At 44.9% G+C, this 16927-nt stretch overlaps 1 protein-coding gene across 1 annotated transcript in view; it reads right to left on the reverse strand.

Annotated features, from left to right (window-relative positions):
- LOC115082468 (killer cell lectin-like receptor subfamily B member 1B allele C) overlaps positions 1-16927 on the reverse strand; it is a 69615-nt gene that overhangs the window by 38706 nt on the left and 13982 nt on the right. Inside the window, exon 3 of the mRNA XM_029586697.1 lies at positions 9851-9943. Coding sequence (XP_029442557.1) covers positions 9851-9943 — 93 coding nt within the window. The remainder of the gene's footprint in view (positions 1-9850; positions 9944-16927) is intronic.

Consider the following 16927-nt stretch of genomic DNA (forward strand, 5'->3'; position numbering starts at 1 on the left):
AAAAACAGCAAGACTGACCCAAGTGAAAAAGTGAAAAAAAAAAAAGTGAAAAGAAAAAGTGAAAAAAAGTGAAAAAAGCAAGCAAAAGATATGATGACTCAATTTTTGAAGTGGGGATACCCCTATCGAGTACTCAAATGGGCCTTCAAGTGAGCATTGTATGCTAATCGTGACCTGCTCCTTAGTCCTTCAGATAGCATAAATTATACACTGATGGTGTGTTCTTGAAAATGAACAAGTAGTAGTCCAGGCGGTTCATTTTTAAGAACACTTGCCGATGCATTAGTAAGACAAGTTACGTGTACGCTTCAACCTTGATACTGTTGCAGAGACATTAAAAGTTTAGATCGTTGAATTGTATTATACTTAAAGACATTCCCGGGATTACTAATTGGATTGAAGTGATTATAAAACCGGAGAAAATTTAATTACACTTTCCAAGATCTCAAGAGTTACTGTATAGGTTAAGCGTGTTTATATCCCAGGAGAATGATGTACTATGCATGCAGAGATCCCCCTAGAGTTACTCTAGAGTTACTCTTGAAACATAAGACATGCCATACTGGGTCAGACCAAGGGCCCATCAATTCCAGTATCCTGTCTCCAACAGTGGCCAATCCAAGTCATAAGTAGCTGGCAAGAAACCAAACATTAAATAGATCCCATGCTACTTAACAGATATATGGACTTCTTCTCTAGGTACTTATCCAAATCTCCTTTAAACCCAGTTATATCAGTTGCCTTAACCACATCCTCTGATAATGAATTCCAGAGTCTATTTGTGCATTGAGTGAAGAACAATTCTCTGATTTGTGTTGAAAGTGCAATTTTCTAACTTAATGGGGATAATGAGGATAGTCTTTATACTATGCGAACGAGTACATAACCATTTAACATTTATCCTTTCAAGTCTTTCATGATTTTGTAGACCTCTATCATATCTCCCCTCAGCTGTCTCTTCTCCAAGCTGGACAGCTCTTACCTCTTCAGCCTTTCCTCATAGGGGAGTCATCCCACCCCATTTATCAATTAAGTAACTCTTTTCTGTTCTTTCTCCAGTGCAACTATATCTTTTTTGAGATGTGACCAGAATTGCACACAGTATTCAAGGTGGGAGTCTAACCATTGAGCGATACAGAGGCATTATGACATAGAAATACAGAAACATGACTACAGAAAATGACAGTATGGCCCATCCAGTCTTTTCATCCATCCAATTAATTTAACATTATAATTATCATTACTTACTTAGAAATCCCGTGCATTTATCCCATGCTTTTCTGACTTCAGTTACTGTTTTTTTCTCCACCACTTCAAATGGGAGATGGCATCCACCACCCTCTCAGTATAGAAATATTTCCTATGATTACCCCCTTTCAACATCATTTCATAACCCCTCTTTCTAAAGCCTCTTCCTTTGAAAAAGGCTCACCTCCTTCACATTTATTTATTTTATTTATTTAAAATTCTTTTAATATACCGATGCTCAAGACAAGTCTTATCGTACCGGTTTACATTAGAACCAAGGGAAACCATATAACTAAATGAAAGAAAGTTACAATGAACAGGGAGTACAGTTCAGGATATTTAAGAAAAAGAGAAAAGTTTAACATAACAATCCTAAAAATAATACAGGATAGTAAAAAACAAACAATTGATTATAATGGAGGGCTAATTTAACAATTACTATAAATAAGTAAGTAGTTCAAACAACACAGTTCCTTTAGATACTTGGCTGCGGAGGCCTCATACTTGGCTTCCTTTATATACTTGTCTGCGGCAGCCTCATAACGGGGCGATGACCTGGGCCAGGAATGGGGCAGTGGCAGGAGCAGAGGTTATAAGCAAGGAGGAAAGGTGATGGGAGCGGAGTAGGAGGCATTGCTAGTTGGGGAGTGTCTCATCCGGGGAATGCTTGTGAGAACAGCCATGTTTTCAGTTTCTTTCTAAAGGAGAGATGGCATTGTTCCTGGCGTATATCTGGGGATAATGAGTTCCATTGAAAAGGTACGGCGGTGGACAGTGCTCGTTTTTGAATGGAGTTGTGAGTGATGGCTTTGTTTGGGGGCGCCTGGAGAGATCCTTTGTATGTGGATCTGATCGGTCTGGTAGGGGTATGGAGTTCGAGAGAGATTATGAGTTGAAGTGAGGAATGATGATAGATGGTTTTGTGGATGATGGTCAATGTCTTGAACAGTATTCTATAGTGGATGGGAAGCCAGTGTAGGTGTTTAAGTATCGATGTGATGTGGTCCTTGCGTCGAGAATTTGTGAGGATCCTGGCTGCGGCATTTTGCAGCATCTGTAGAGGTTTAGTTGTGGAGGAGGGGAGGCCGAGCAGCAGAGCGTTGCAGTAGTCAATCTTTGAAAACAGTATGGCTTAAAGGACTGAACGGTAATCATGAAAGTGTAGGAGAGGTCTAAGCTGTTTTAAAACATGTAGCTTATAAAAGCCTTCCTTTGTAGTGTTGTTAATGAACTTTTTGAAGTTCATTCTGTTGTCTAGGATAGCACCAAGGTCTCTCACATGGCTTGCTGAAGGTAAGATTGGGTTGCAGATGAGGGGGTTGTTATCATTGGGAGTGATGACGAGGAGTTCCGTTTTGGACGTGTTAAGAACCAGATTGAGACTGGAAAGTAGGAGGTTGATGGAGTGAAGACAGCTGTTCCAGAGGTTTAGGGTGTTGGAGATGGGATCTTTTATGGGGATTAAGATCTGCACGTCGTCAGCGTAAATAAAGTGGGTAAGGTTGAGACTTTCTAGAAGCTGGCAAAGGGGTCACAGGTAGATGTTAAACAGGGTAGGGGATAAAGAGGAACCCTGGGGTACTCCTTGATTGGAAGGGATGGGGTGGGATTCTTAGTCGTTTATTCTAACTTTGTAGTGCCTGTTGTTGAGGAATGATTTGAACCAGGTGAGAGCAGTGCCTGTGATGCCGATTTCAGCCAGACGGTTTATTAGAATTGAATTATTTACTGTGTAGAACGCTGCTGAAATGTCGAGGAGAGTCAGAAGGTAGGATTGGCCTTTGTCGAGACCCATCATGATGTTGTCCATTAACGAGAGTAAAAGTGATTCCGTGTTTAGGCGTTTCCGGAAGCCGAATTGAGATGGGTAAAGAATGTTATGGGAGTCGTAATCTATGAGTCGGTTGTTGACCAGCTTCTCCATTAGCTTGGTGATAAATGGTAAGTTGGCAATGGGGCGGAAGTTTCCCGGGTTGGCTGGGTCCAGATTAGGTTTTTTTTGTATGGGTTTTAAAGAAGCTGTTTTTAAAGAGTCCAGGACTGATCCTTGGGTGAGGGAGCAATTTATAATGTCAGCCAGAAGTTTGGCTATGGTGTTAGGGATGGTAAGTAAGAGTTTGGTAGGAATTTGGTCTGTTGGATGTGGCAAAGGCTTCATTTTCTTGATTAAAGATTCGATCTCCAGGGAAGATGTGAGTTCCAGTGAATCTAGTATCGGTTTCTGTAAGGTTGGGGAAGGGATTATGTCGGGAGGAGGCTGGGAGTTTGAAGTGGTCAGTGGAGCGAGTAAGTTTTTTATTTTGTTGTCGAAGGATAAGGCCAATTCCGTAGATTTGTTTTGGGCTTCATCTTCTGGGATGATTGGAGGAACTGGAGTAGTGAGGGCTGCAACATATGAGGATAAAGTCTTAGGGTCATACAGAAAGCTATGAATTTTTTTGGCATAAAATTATCTTTTGGTACGTAGAATGGTGATCCTGTAGAGGTTCATAGCGGTTTTATAAGTGGCCTTGGAGATTGGGGAGGGGTCCTTGCGCCAGCGTTGTTCTTTGTTGCAGGTCTTGTTTGAGCTTTTTCAATTCTATTGAAAACCAGGGTTTTTTGTTAGGATGTGCTGGGTTAATTACTTTGGATGCCATGGGGCAGATTTTATTTGCTACAGAGTGAGTGATGTTAAGCCACGAGGTCATAGCAGTGTTGGCGTTGGAGAGGTCCAGTTTAGTTAGGTCCTTGGCCAGGCTGGTGCTGAGGATGTCCAAGGAGCATGGTTTTCTGAATTGGATAGTAGATTTAGGGATGTTGGGAGTCGTTTTTTTTCTTATTGCTAATTCTGTAGAAATCAGTGAGTGATCGGACCAGGGGATGGGTGTACAGGTGGGGGTGGGGGTGGACGAAAAGGATTCATTTATGAATATAAGGTCCAGAGTGTGACCTGCTTTGTGAGTGGGTTTGTTTATGATTTGATTGAATCCCATGGCCTGGAAAGAAGATAGTAGGGCTTCACAGTTTGAGGTGGGCGAAGGGGAGTCAACATGTATGTTGAAGTCTCCTAAAATGATAGCTGGGGAGTCCATATTAATGTGTTTGGCAATGATTTTGATGAGAGGAGATGGGTCAGATTCTAGTAGCCCGGGGAGGGAGGGGGGGGGGGACACGTATATTAAACATATTTGTAACTGATTGGATTTGAATAATCCAATTTCTAGTTTAGTCGTCGATTTGAAGGCTTGGTGGGATAGTCTCAGTTCTTTTTTTGTGGCTAGCAGTATTTCTCCCCCTCTTTTTAAGTCTAGGTAGAGAGAAGATGTCGTAGAGATGTATAGGTAATTGGTTGATTAGAGCTGTGTCTGTGTTTTGTAACCATGTTTCGGTTACAGCACAGATATCGGGTTGGGTGTCCAAGAGGTAGTCGTTGAGCAGGTGTGATTTTTTTGAGAGGGACTGGGAGTTGAGGAGGGTTAGTGTGATTAAGGAGAGACCCAGGAATTGGGTTAGAGGAGAGATCATGATGGGGATCAGTAATCTTTTTGCACGTTGAATGTGGTGCATGGGTATTTTGTTTCCTTTGAGGAATGAGTGTGAGATAATGGGGATGGGGTGCGATTGTAGCATGTAGGCTTTTGGAGGGAATTGAGTGATTTCTGGGTGATCAGAGGGCTTCACCGTGCTAGATGCTTGAGTGCTGTATGCTTGCTGGAATAGATGAGTGCTGGATGACCGCTGGAAGAGCTGGTAGCTGGATGATTCTGGAATAGATGAGTGATGGAAGATTACTGGAAGAGATGAGAGCTGAGGTGATTGGTGGAATGGCTGAGAGCTGAATGATTGCTGGAGGAGATAAGTGCTGGATGGTTTGCTGGATGATTGCTGGAAGAGATACGTGCTGGATGGTTGCTGGAAGAGATGGGTGCTGGATGATTGCTGGAATAAATGAGAGCTGGACAATTGCTGGAAGAGGTGAGTTCTGGAAGATTACTGGGGGAGATGGGAACCTTTGAGATATGTGAATGTCTCTATCACATCTCCCCTATCTCCTCTACGGTATACATGTTTAGATCTTTAAGTCGATCTCCTTATGCTTTAGAATGAAGACCCCTGATCATTTTAGTAGCCTTCCTCTGCACCGACTCCATCCTGTTTCTATCTTTTTCAAGGTGCAATCTCCAGAATTGTAACAGGGACCTATATAGAGGCAATCTCACCTCCCTTTTTCTACAGACCATTCCTTTCAGTATTCAGCCAAGCATCTTTCTGCCTTTTGCTGTCATTTTATCCACCTGTTTGACCACCTTGAGATCATCATGTACAATCACCCCCAGATCCCATTCTTTCTTTATGCTTAGAAGAATTTCACCCTCAATACTGTACCTTTCCCTTAGTTTTTTGCACCCTAAATGCATTACTTTGCATTTTTGAGCATTAAATCTTAGTTGCCGGACCTTAGTGTTGCGATCCCTCCTTCAGCTGTGCCACAGGAGGCATCTTACCTTCTCTTCTGGAGGCTGCTCTGAAGCCAGGACCTCGCCTGTAATCTATCCAGGACTTGCTCCAGGGCCTGGGAGGCCTAGCTGTTCTTGAGGCCTGCCTGTGGCTTGCTTGGCTCTGTTTGGACTTCCTGGTTCGGGCCACGCCCTTCCCTAGGGGCCGGCCCGCGGCACTCCACCTCACTTATAGGGCCAGTGAGGGGCGGTCCAGGTGAACTTCTCCCAGGAAGTTGCCTGCATACAGCAGTATAAAAGGACTTTCACTGCAGTTCCTGTTTGCCTTTGGATTAGCCTTGCACATTGCTGTGTTCTGTCTGCTGATCCAGGTCCTCCGTGGTCTTGCTTGTCTTGACGGCTCCCTGTCCTGTGTTCCTGCCTGTTGCCTTGATGTTTGCTCCGGATGTTCCTGTTGTTTGTTCCTGATCCAGTTCCTGATGTTCCTGCTTGCTTTAGACTGCCAGGAGTGCAGTATCCCTGCTTCTTCCCTGCGCTGCCCCATTCTCAGCGTGGTCCATGACCAGCCTTTCTGGGCTGTGTAGGGCGCGCAGTGGGACAGGGTGGTCCACGACTCAGTCCCACGGGTGGCCTGAGTAGGGCGCCCTGAGAGCCAGTGCCCATGTCTTGCTTACCAGACCTCATCTATGATGTCTCTGCCAAAGCCCTCATCTATGATGTCTCCGCTTCAGCCCTTGTCTATGATGTCTCCGTTTCAGCCCTTGTCTGTGATGTCTTCGCTGCAGCCTTCATCTGTGATGTCTTCTGTGTTCCAAGGACTCTGTCTGCCCTCGTCCTCTGTCCGGCCTGCTGCCCAATGCCGTTACCCAGCGGCAGGTCCGAAAGGGCTTGGAACAGTCGGAGGACCGTTCATCAATCAACATTGCGTTGTTGGTTGTCTTGGGTGTGCAGGTCCAGCTGAGGGTCAGACTCTGTTCTCTCGTCCTTGCTTCAGCCTTGCCTCGCCTAACCCTCCATGCTTGCACCGGCTCACCTCCCACGGTGTGGCTTGGGGCTCCTCCCTGAGTCTCGCCGTGGCCCAAGGGCTCACCTCACCAGCTCTAGGGGCGGCCGCGCTCCTCGCGCTCTCAACGTAATCTGAGGGGCCTCCCAGCCCTCGGTTCATCAGCCGCGCGGAGGATGCGCCCTTAACACTTAGACCATTCCTCAAGTTTTACTAGATCCCTCCTCATGTTTTCCACTCCTTCCTGTCTGTCCACCCTGTTATAGGGGCAAGCTGTAGCTTCGCCAATAGCCATCCGGGGTATATTCAGGTACTTTTCCCGACAACTCTTCCATAGAAACATAGAAACATAGAAATGACGGCAGAAGAAGACCAATCGGCCCATCCAGTCTGCCCAGCAAGCTTCACACGTCTCCTTTCTCATACTTATCTGTTTCTCTTGGCTCCTAGTAACCTTTGGTTCTATTTCCCTTTCACCCCCACCATTAATGCAGAGAGCAGTGATGGAGCTGCATCCAAGTGAAATATCAAGCTTGATTAGTTAGGGGTAGTAACCGCCGCAATAAGCAAGCTACACCCATACTTATTTGTTTACCCAGACTATGTTATTCAGCCCTTATTGGTTGTTTTTCTTCTCCCTTGCCGTTGAAGCAGAGAGCTATGCTGGATATGCGTGAAGTATTAGTTTTACTTCTCTCCTGCCGTTGAAGCAGAGAGCTATGCTGGATATGCGTGAAGTATTAGTTTTTCTTCTCCCCTGCCGTTGAAGCAGAGAGCTATGTTGGATATGTATTGAAAGTGAAGTATGCATTGAAAGTCACATTATCTATCAACAAATATTGAATAAGCCTAATAATTGGTAATACCTATAGCTTATGAACTTTTCGTTAATTTTACATACTCTTGCCCACCCTTGGTTTTTTTTTTTTTTAATTTGGAGATGGCAGCCCTCCATCCTTCCGCTCTGTGAAGGTGGAACACCAACCACTGGCCACTGGAATCCCGCTCCGTGAATGCCTCTTTGGCTACTGCCACTCCGTGCAGTGTTTTGCTGCCTCCTCTTTATACACTTCCTCTAGACCTGATGGATCCACAGTGTTTATCCCACGCTCCTTTGAAGTCCTTCACAGTTTTGGACTTCACCACTTCCTCCGGAAGGGCATTCCAGGCATCCACCACTCTCTCCATGAAGAAATACTTCCTGACATTGGTTCTTAGTCTTCCTCCCTGGAGCCTCAGCTCGTGACCTCTGGTTCTGCTGATTTTTTTTTGAATGAAAAGGTTTGTCATTTTCTTTGGATCGTTAAAGTTTTTCAAGTATCTGAAGGTCTGAATCATATCACCCCTGCTCCTTCTTTCCTCCAGGGTGTACATATTTAGATTCTTCAATCTCTGTTCATATGACATCCGATGAAGACCCTCCACCTTTCTGGTCGCTCTTCTCTGTACCGCTTCCATCTTGTCTCTGTCCATTCACAAAAATGTTGAAAAGAACCGGTCCAAAGACAATCCCTGAGGCAAACCACTAGTATCAACCCCCTCCTCAGAGAAAACTCTGTTTACCACTATTCTTTGTCACTGCCCACTCAGCCAGTTTCTAACTCTGTCAATTACTCTTAAATCCATAGCAAAGGTGCACAATTTATTTATGTCTTCTGTGCGGACCCATGTAAAAATCTTACTGAAATCCAAGAACACTGTCTAGCGCTCTCCCTTGATCCATCTTTCTGGTCACCAAATCAAAAATAGATTCATCTGACCTCTGGTAAAACCTTGCTGCCTTGGATCTTGCAATCCATTGGTTAGCAAAGTTTGCCCTCTCCTCTGTTTTAGCAGTGATTCCATTAGTTTGCTCCCCACAGAGGTCAGACTAACTCTCCTTACTTCCACTTTTATGAATAGGAACCACATCCACCCTTTTCCAGTCCTTCTCTACTCCAGACTCTAAAGAAGCATTGACAAGGTCACACAGAGGAGCTTCCAGGACATCTCTAAGCTCCCTTAGTGCCCTCGGATGTATCCCATCCGGCCCCATCGCTTATCTACTTTAAGTTTAGTTCCCCCTCACAAACGCACTGTTCTGAAAATCGATTGAGGTTTACCTCACTTCCAATCTTACTAGTGTTTGATTTCTGTGGTCCTGCTCCAGGCCCTTCCTCAGGAACAGAAATATTTGTTAAGCAAGTTTGCTTTTTCCTCCTCAGCCTCTACATATTCCTCCCCTTCACCTTTCAGTCTCTTGATGCCACTTTTGTACTTCCTTCTATCTCTCATATATATAAAAATAAAGACTTGTCCCCCCCATTTTAACGCATTTCCTGTTTTTTCTTCTGTTTGAATTTTCACATTCCTGACTCACAGATTCTCTTTCCAGATATTGTCACCTGTCTTCCTCTATGGGTTAATTGGCCAGTGATGCTAGGATAAAACAAGTGTTTTCATTAATCAAATGACCACCGCATATATGTGTACTTTTTATAGGTCTACATGGAGGAAGGGCAAAGGAAGGTGCATTGTCATTAGTGTGTCCTTTTCATTGAAAATTAAATTGAAAGAAAAATGAAGAAAGGTTTTTGTGGGGTTTGTTTGATTTGATTTTCAAAATAACCATGAGCGGCCACTTATGGTGGCTTTTAAACTAAGGGTCAGAAAAGAGGTTAATAAGCAACTAATTAAATTAAAAGGTATATATTATAACCCTGGCAACTCATGTACTAAATGTACATAATGCTCCCAAGATTATTATATGGGTTAGATGAGATTATTGTATAAAATCACAGGATTTCACTACGCGGTGAAATCACTAACGCTAGATGACATAAAACACCATGACAATACCCGACTGCATTAACATACACAGCTTGACGATTCAATTGTCTCTAGCTTTAACACCTCCCACAGTCACTTTCTATTCCTCATGTTTACTCTTATAAACATATGTTCTCTGTAATGTTTTTTTCGGCGTGAAGGCCTACGTCACCTCCTACAGTTATGAACGTAGTCGTTAATCTTTATTGTAACGGATATTATACCCGTTGTGTTACGCCTGTAAACTGTGGTTATACCTGTAAACCGGAGTGAAGGCCTTTCACTAAACCAGTATATAATAGCTTACACATATATAAATAAATAAATAAAGCGAAGGGCATTTTATACTTACAGAGAATTCTTATAATTAGAATCATTAGCAGAAGGCATAGGGGGAACAGGATAACCTCAGTTTTGTTCCAGTAGAAGGATTTGTACCTCCCAGCTACAGTCATAAAAGAGATGAAGGTAATTAATATCTTTCACATTTATTATGACTCCTCTGTATCTAAGAAAGCACAAACATCAAATGATTTCACCAGTAATATGAGGCCATGTTGAATAGAAGAAGAGATTTAAAAGTTAGAAATCCAAATTGTACTATTCTTTGTTAGGATTATCTTCAATCTAATGAACCAAACATGCCGAAGTTAGTAAGCAAGAGAAAGATGTAACATGTATAATGGTGTCATCAAAGCGCCCCTTACTAGAGACATCAGATCCTGACAGATACGGAATGATGAGGTCAGAGCAGGAGTGTATTGTGTTCCCTGGCACTCCCCAACGGTATCTTCAAAGGATATTGTTTCATAAAACTCATGAGCCCATTTCTACTCATGTTGTTTTGTCCAGTCTTCCCTTCTAGGAAGGTGGCTGAGGCTCAAGGTCAGAATAGTGGGGTAGATTTTAAAAGAAGCGCGATCAGCCTACTTTTGCTTGCGCATCAGACTCAAGCAAAAGTACGCTGGATTTTAGTAGATACGCGCGGAGCCGCGCGTATCTACTAAAATCCTGGATCGGCGCGCGCAAGGCTATCGATTTTGTATAGCCTGCGCGCGCCGAGCCGCGCTGCCTCCCCCCGTTCCCTCCAAGGCCGCTCCGAAATCGGAGCGGCCTTGGAGGGAACTTTCCTTTGCCCTCCCCTCACCTTCCCCTCCCTTCCCCTACCTAACCCACCCGCCCGGCCCTGTCTACACCCCCCCCTTACCTTTGTCGGGGGATTTACGCCTCCCGGAGGGAGACGTAAATCCCCGCGCGCCAGCGGGCCTGCTGCGCGCCGGGCCGCGACCTGGGGGCGGGTACGGAGGGCGCGGCCACGCCCCCGGGCCATAGCCACGCCCCGTACCCGCCCCCAAAACGCTGCCGACACGCCCCCGGAACGCCGCGACGACCGGCCCCGCCCCCGACACGCCCCCGACACGCCCCCCTCCGAGAACCCCGGGACTTACGCGAGTCCCGGGGCTCTGCGCGCACCGGGAGGCCTATGTAAAATAGGCTTCCCGGCGCGCAGGGCCCTGCTCGCCTAAATCCGCCCGGTTTTGGGCGGATTTACGCGAGCAGGGCTCTGAAAATCCGCCCCAGTATGAATAGCATAAGGCACTGTGAACTCCCATGATGTGATATAATGTGCATGGCAGGCATACAGGTAATCCCAGTTTTGGCACTTCTGTGTTGTTTGCTGTATCACAGATGTGAGTCCTTGGGCTGTGTCATGGGTGACACAGCCTAGCAGCTGAACCTATTGGGTCCACGCCAACATCAGGTGGACTCGCTCATACCAGGACTGGTTCTAGGGCTTCACCTATACCATCCCTGTTCCCTAGAGGTTGTGGCCTTGGGGCCAGCAGGGAACAGTCTTCTATGGCATGAACAGAAGAAGCTGAGTCTCAGGCAGTAGTCTGAGCAGGCAGCAAGCAACATTGTCCAAGTTCAGGCCAAAGTTGGGGCAGGCAGCAGGCAAGTGGGGTCAAGGTCCAACTGGTGTCAGGGCAGATGGCAGTCCAGAAGAATAGTCAGGTTTAAAGCAATGGTCAAAACCAGGAGTAAGGCAGATATGGACAGACAAGACAAAGGCAATGTACTGGGTGCCAAGTCACAAACAAGGCAAGGTGACTACAAGGCAGGACAATGCAAGGCAACAACAAGGAAAGGCAAGGTAACAATGAGGAAAGTCAAGGCAAGGTAACACACAGAGTCAGCAAACAACACTTTCTGCAAGGCAGGATGACCTATTGCTGAGGCAAGGCTTTGGACTGCAGCTGGGGTTTAAATCCCCAGTCATGTCACATAATCACTGAGTGCCTACAGTTCTGTTTCCCACCTTGGGATCTTCAAGAGTTGGCATACTCCATGCAGAGACAGAAAAATCACTGGCACTGCTTCAATTTTCACTCCACTCCTACCCTGCCCTCAGTGAACACATAAAGCAGTACCATGTCCTCTGTATTTCTGTCCCAGTGAGTGAGACCACTAACTGCAGCAGAGATCAGTAAGAGCAAAGCCTACTTTTTTAAAGCTTTTTTTTTAACTGTCAAAGAGCTTCTGAAAAGAGATCCTTCTTTGCTAAATGAAACAGAGCAAATGGACAGCGCGTGTTCAGACTTATCAGTGTAAAGAGATCAACATCAATTGATCTAGATGGCAGCTGTAGGTTAGTTAAAAAGATGCTTCACTGTGATTTGTCCTCCATCTGGTCTCCTTGCTAAACTATGGGGTTTATGCAATTAAAGTGCACAGAATGTGGGCGCTGAGTGTTCAGCACCCGCTCTTCTTCTAGGACTCCCTTACTCTTCCATCAAACCTCTACAAATGTTACAACATGCCACAGCGAGACTCATTGCAAACTCTCGTAAATATGACCACATCACCCCTATATTCAGAGACCTACACTGGCTCCCCATAGCCTCTCGTATTATCTACAAAACACTCACCATAATGCATAAAGCAATTTACACCCACAACTCCAACTGGCTAGACCTACCCTTCACAACCACCCAGTCCAATCGACCGACTAGAACTACCAATAAAGGCACCCTAGTTGTGCCCTCCCTTAAAGCAGCCCATCTCCTCTCTACACGTGACCATGCTCTTTCCATAGCAGGTCCCACTCACTGGAACACACTGCCGCCTGACCTACGCCTTGAACCATGTATGAACAACTTCAAAAAGAAATTGAAAACATGGTTGTTCAAACATGCCTACCCAGAATAAAAACTCACACCTCCTCCAATAAAAAATAGACCACATTGCGTCTGTTCCATCTTCCTCATACTGAGGAACCATATGTTGTTATCCTCTCTCCTCGTTCACACCAAGGAACCATGTTAATGTTAATGTTACTGTTATTTCTCGTCTATCCTATTTAATTATTTACCCTCCTCCCAGTTTCTAATTCCCTGTTAAAATGTAACTTCCATACTTTACCAGTTTTGATGTAAACCGGCATGATGTCCACAACTAATGCCGGTATATAAAAATGTTTAAATAAATAAATAAATTTTCCTAACATGCCCCCAGGCACCTCTCCTGTGTGTACCCTGCTATATTCTAATTAGGGGTCACACTGTCAAGGAGGCACTAGAGTCACTTGCATGCCACTTGCACTTCCTTGACAGCATGTGCTCGGCTCTCTGCGTCTGTTTTCCAGTTAAGAACATGGACACTGAATTTATCAATGTCCATTTTCCTAACCAGACCCCAGCCACGGATTCGTAAAATGGACACATGTTAATTGAGCATCCGATTCACAAACTTGACCACCAGCACTTTTTTTAAAACTTTTTATTTTTTTTATTTTTCATTCCTCCAACTTTATATTGCTATGATATTAAGTCAGAGGATGTACAGAAAAGTAGTATTTTATGCTTTTCTGTACAACTTTTGGGAGTGCTCAGAAATTAACGCCTTGCAGGGAGACAAAAGGCACAGGAACACAAGGAGACGCTGGAACAAGGAGACACTGGAACAGGAGATGCTGGAACAAGGAGACACTGGAACAGGAGATGCTGGAACAAGGAGACACTGGAACACAGGAAATGGTGAGAGGCAAACTAGTACACCACGGTGTCGACCCGATAGCCAAGGCGAGGCTCTGGGGGAAGAGGCTTGCCTTAAGTTGTCCCCTCAGGTGATGTCATCGGGTGGCGTCCGAGATTGGTTTCCTGCGCTGGGCCCTTTAAGTAGCAGGACATCAGCCGCATATGCGCCTAGGGGCGGGGCCAAAGCAGGCAAAGACGCGGAGCCCCAATGGGAGCTCTACTGTGAGGCCTGTGGCATGGAGGAAGCCGAGGGAGGCCACATTGAACATCGGGGGAGCGGTAGCTGGCCACAGCAGCAAGACCGGACCTGGTAGAGGGCTGTGCCACCAGCACAACCAGGGCGCGCAACAGTACCACCCCCCCTCTAGGCCTCCCCCTCCTTGTTCGGGGTTTGTCAGGGTGAGCTTGGAGGAATTCTCATAGGAGGGATTTATCAAGAATGTGGTGAGAGGGTTCCCATGAGGTTTCCTCTGCCCCAAAGCCCTCCCAGGCTAGGAGGTACTCCCATCTGCCTTGACATCAAAGGACGTCGAGGACCTCCCTTACCTGCATGGTATCATCAGATTGGGTAAGAGTATAGTGATAGGAGTATAGTGATTGGAGTATACTACCGTCCACCTGGACAAAAATGGTCAGACAGATGATGAAATGCTAAGAGAAATCAGGGAAGCAAACCAATTTGGCAGTGCAATAATAATGGAAGATTTCAATTACCCCAATATTGACAGGGTAAATGTAACATCAGGACTTGCTAGAGACAAAGTTCCTGGATGTAATAAATGATTGCTTCATGGAGCAATTGGTTCAGGAACCAACAAGAGAGGGAGCTATTTTAGATCTAATTCTCAGTGGAGCACAGGATTTGGTGAGAGAGGTAACGGTGGTGGGGCCACTTGGCAACAGTGATCATAACATGATCAAATTTAAACTAATAACTGGAAGGGGAAAAATCAGTAAATCTGCAGCTCTAACACTAAACTTTCAAAAGGGAAACTTTGATAAAATGAGGAAAATAGTTAGAAAAAAATGAAATGTGCAACTGCAAAGGTTAAAGGTTTTCAACAGGCATGGACTGTTTAAAAATACAATCCTAGACGCGCAGTCCATATGTAATCCACACATTAAGAAAGGTGGAAGGAAGGCAAAATGATTAACATTATGGTTAAAACGTGAGGTGAAAGAGGCTATTTGAGCCAAAAATGCATCCTTCAAAAATTGGAAGAAGGAGCCATCTGAAGAAAATAAGATAAAACATAAGCATTGTCAAGTTAAGTGTAAAACATTGATAAGACAGACGAAGAGAGAAATTGAAATGAAATTGGCCATAGAGGCAAAAACTCAAATGAAAAACTTTTTAAAAAATATCCGAAGCAAGAAACCTGTGAGGGAGTCAGTTGGACCATTAGATGACCTAGGGGTTAAAGGGGCTCTTAGGAAAGATAAGGCCATTGCAAAAAGACTAAATGAATTATTTGCTTCTGTGTTTACTAATGAGGATGTTGGGGAGATACCAGTTCCGGAGATGGTTTTAGTGAGTCAGACGCACTGAATGAAATTACTGTGAACCTGGAAGATGTAGTAAGCCAGATTGACTAAAGAGTAGCAAATCACCTGGACCGGATGGTATGCATTAGGGATGTGAATCGTTTTTTGACGATTTAAAAAATCGTCCGATATTTTTTTAAATCGTCAAAAATTGTTAGAGTGCGCGATACAATAGAAATTCCCCCGATTTATCGTGAAAAATCATTAATCTGGTTAGTGTCCACTAATGGGAGTTATTTGGGGGGATGGCGGGAAAACCGGCACACCAAAACAACCTCTAAACCCACCCCAACCCTTTAAAACTAATCCCTTACCTTCCCCCACCCTCCCGAACCACCCCCCCCCCAAAAAAAAAACTTTTTACGAGTACCTGGTGGTCCAGTGGAAGCCCCGGGACTGATCTCCCGCTCTCGGGCCATCGGCGCCATTTTGGCTGCCACTAATAAAAATGGCGCCGATGGCCCGATAAAAAAAAACAACCCACTGACCCTTTAAAAATGACCCCTTTGCTTCCCCCACCCTCCCGAACCTCCCCAAAACCATTTTAAAATTACCTGGTGGTCCAGTGGGGGCGCGGGGAGCGATCTCCCGCTCTCGGCTGTCAGCGCCACTAATAAAAATGGCGCCGATGGCCCTTTGCCCTTACCGCGCCCCCACTGGACCACCAGGTAATTTTAAAACGGTTTTGGGGAGGTTCAGGAGGGTGGGGGAAGCAAAGGGGTCATTTTTAAAGGGTCGGTGGGTTTTTTTTTATCGGGCCATCGGCGCTGGCCATTTTAAAGATGGCCCGAGAGCAGGAGATCGCTCCCCGCGCCCCCACTGGACCACCAGGTATTTTAAAATGGTTTTGGGGGGGGAAGCAAAGGGGTCATTTTTAAAGGGTCGGGGTGGGTTTTTTGTTTATCGGCTCGGGCGCAGGCGATAAACAAAAAACCAATCGGGCCGGACGATAAAAATTGTAAGATTTGAATTGGAACCGGAACTGAACTGATTCCAGTTCCGATTCACATCTCTAGTATGCATCCTAGGGTACTGAAGGAACTCAAAAATGAAATTTTGATCTATTAGTTAAAATTTGTAACCTATCATTAAAATCATCCATTGCACCTGAAGACTGGACGGTGGCCAATGTAACCCCAATATTTAACAAAGGCTCCTGGGGTGATCTGGTTAACTATAGACCAGTGAGCCTGACTTCAGTGCCGGGAAAAATAGTGGAAACTATTCTCAAGATCAAAATCGTAGAGCATATAGAAAGACATGACTTAATGGGACACAGTCAACATGGATTTACCCAAGGGAAGTCTTGCCTAACAAATCTGCTTCATTTTTTTGAAGGGGTTAATAAACATGTGGATAAAGATGAACCGGTAGATGTAGTGTATTTGGATTTTCAGAAGGCATTTGACAAAGTCCCTCATGAGAGGCTTCTACGAAAATTAAAAAGTCATGGGATAGGAGGCGATGTCCTTTCGTGGATTACAAACTGGTTAAAAGACAGGAAACAGAGAGTAGGATTAAATGGTCAATTTTCTCAGTGGAAAATGGTAAACTGTAGTGCCTCAGGGATCTGTACTTGGACCGGTGCTTTTCAATATATATATAAATGATCTGGAAAGGAATATGACGAGTGAGGTTATCAAATTTGCAGATGATACAAAATTATTCAGAGTAGTTAAATCACAAGCAGACTGTGATACATTACAGGAGGACCTTGCAAGACTGGAAGATTGGGCATCCAAATGGCAGATGAAATTTAATGTGGACAAGTGCAAGGTGTTGCATATAGGAAAAAATAACCCTTGCTGTAGTTACACAATGTTAGGTTCCATATTAGGAGCTACCAC

Source organism: Rhinatrema bivittatum, chromosome 1, assembly GCF_901001135.1.
Source record: "Rhinatrema bivittatum chromosome 1, aRhiBiv1.1, whole genome shotgun sequence".
Lineage (NCBI taxonomy): Eukaryota > Metazoa > Chordata > Amphibia > Gymnophiona > Rhinatrematidae > Rhinatrema > Rhinatrema bivittatum.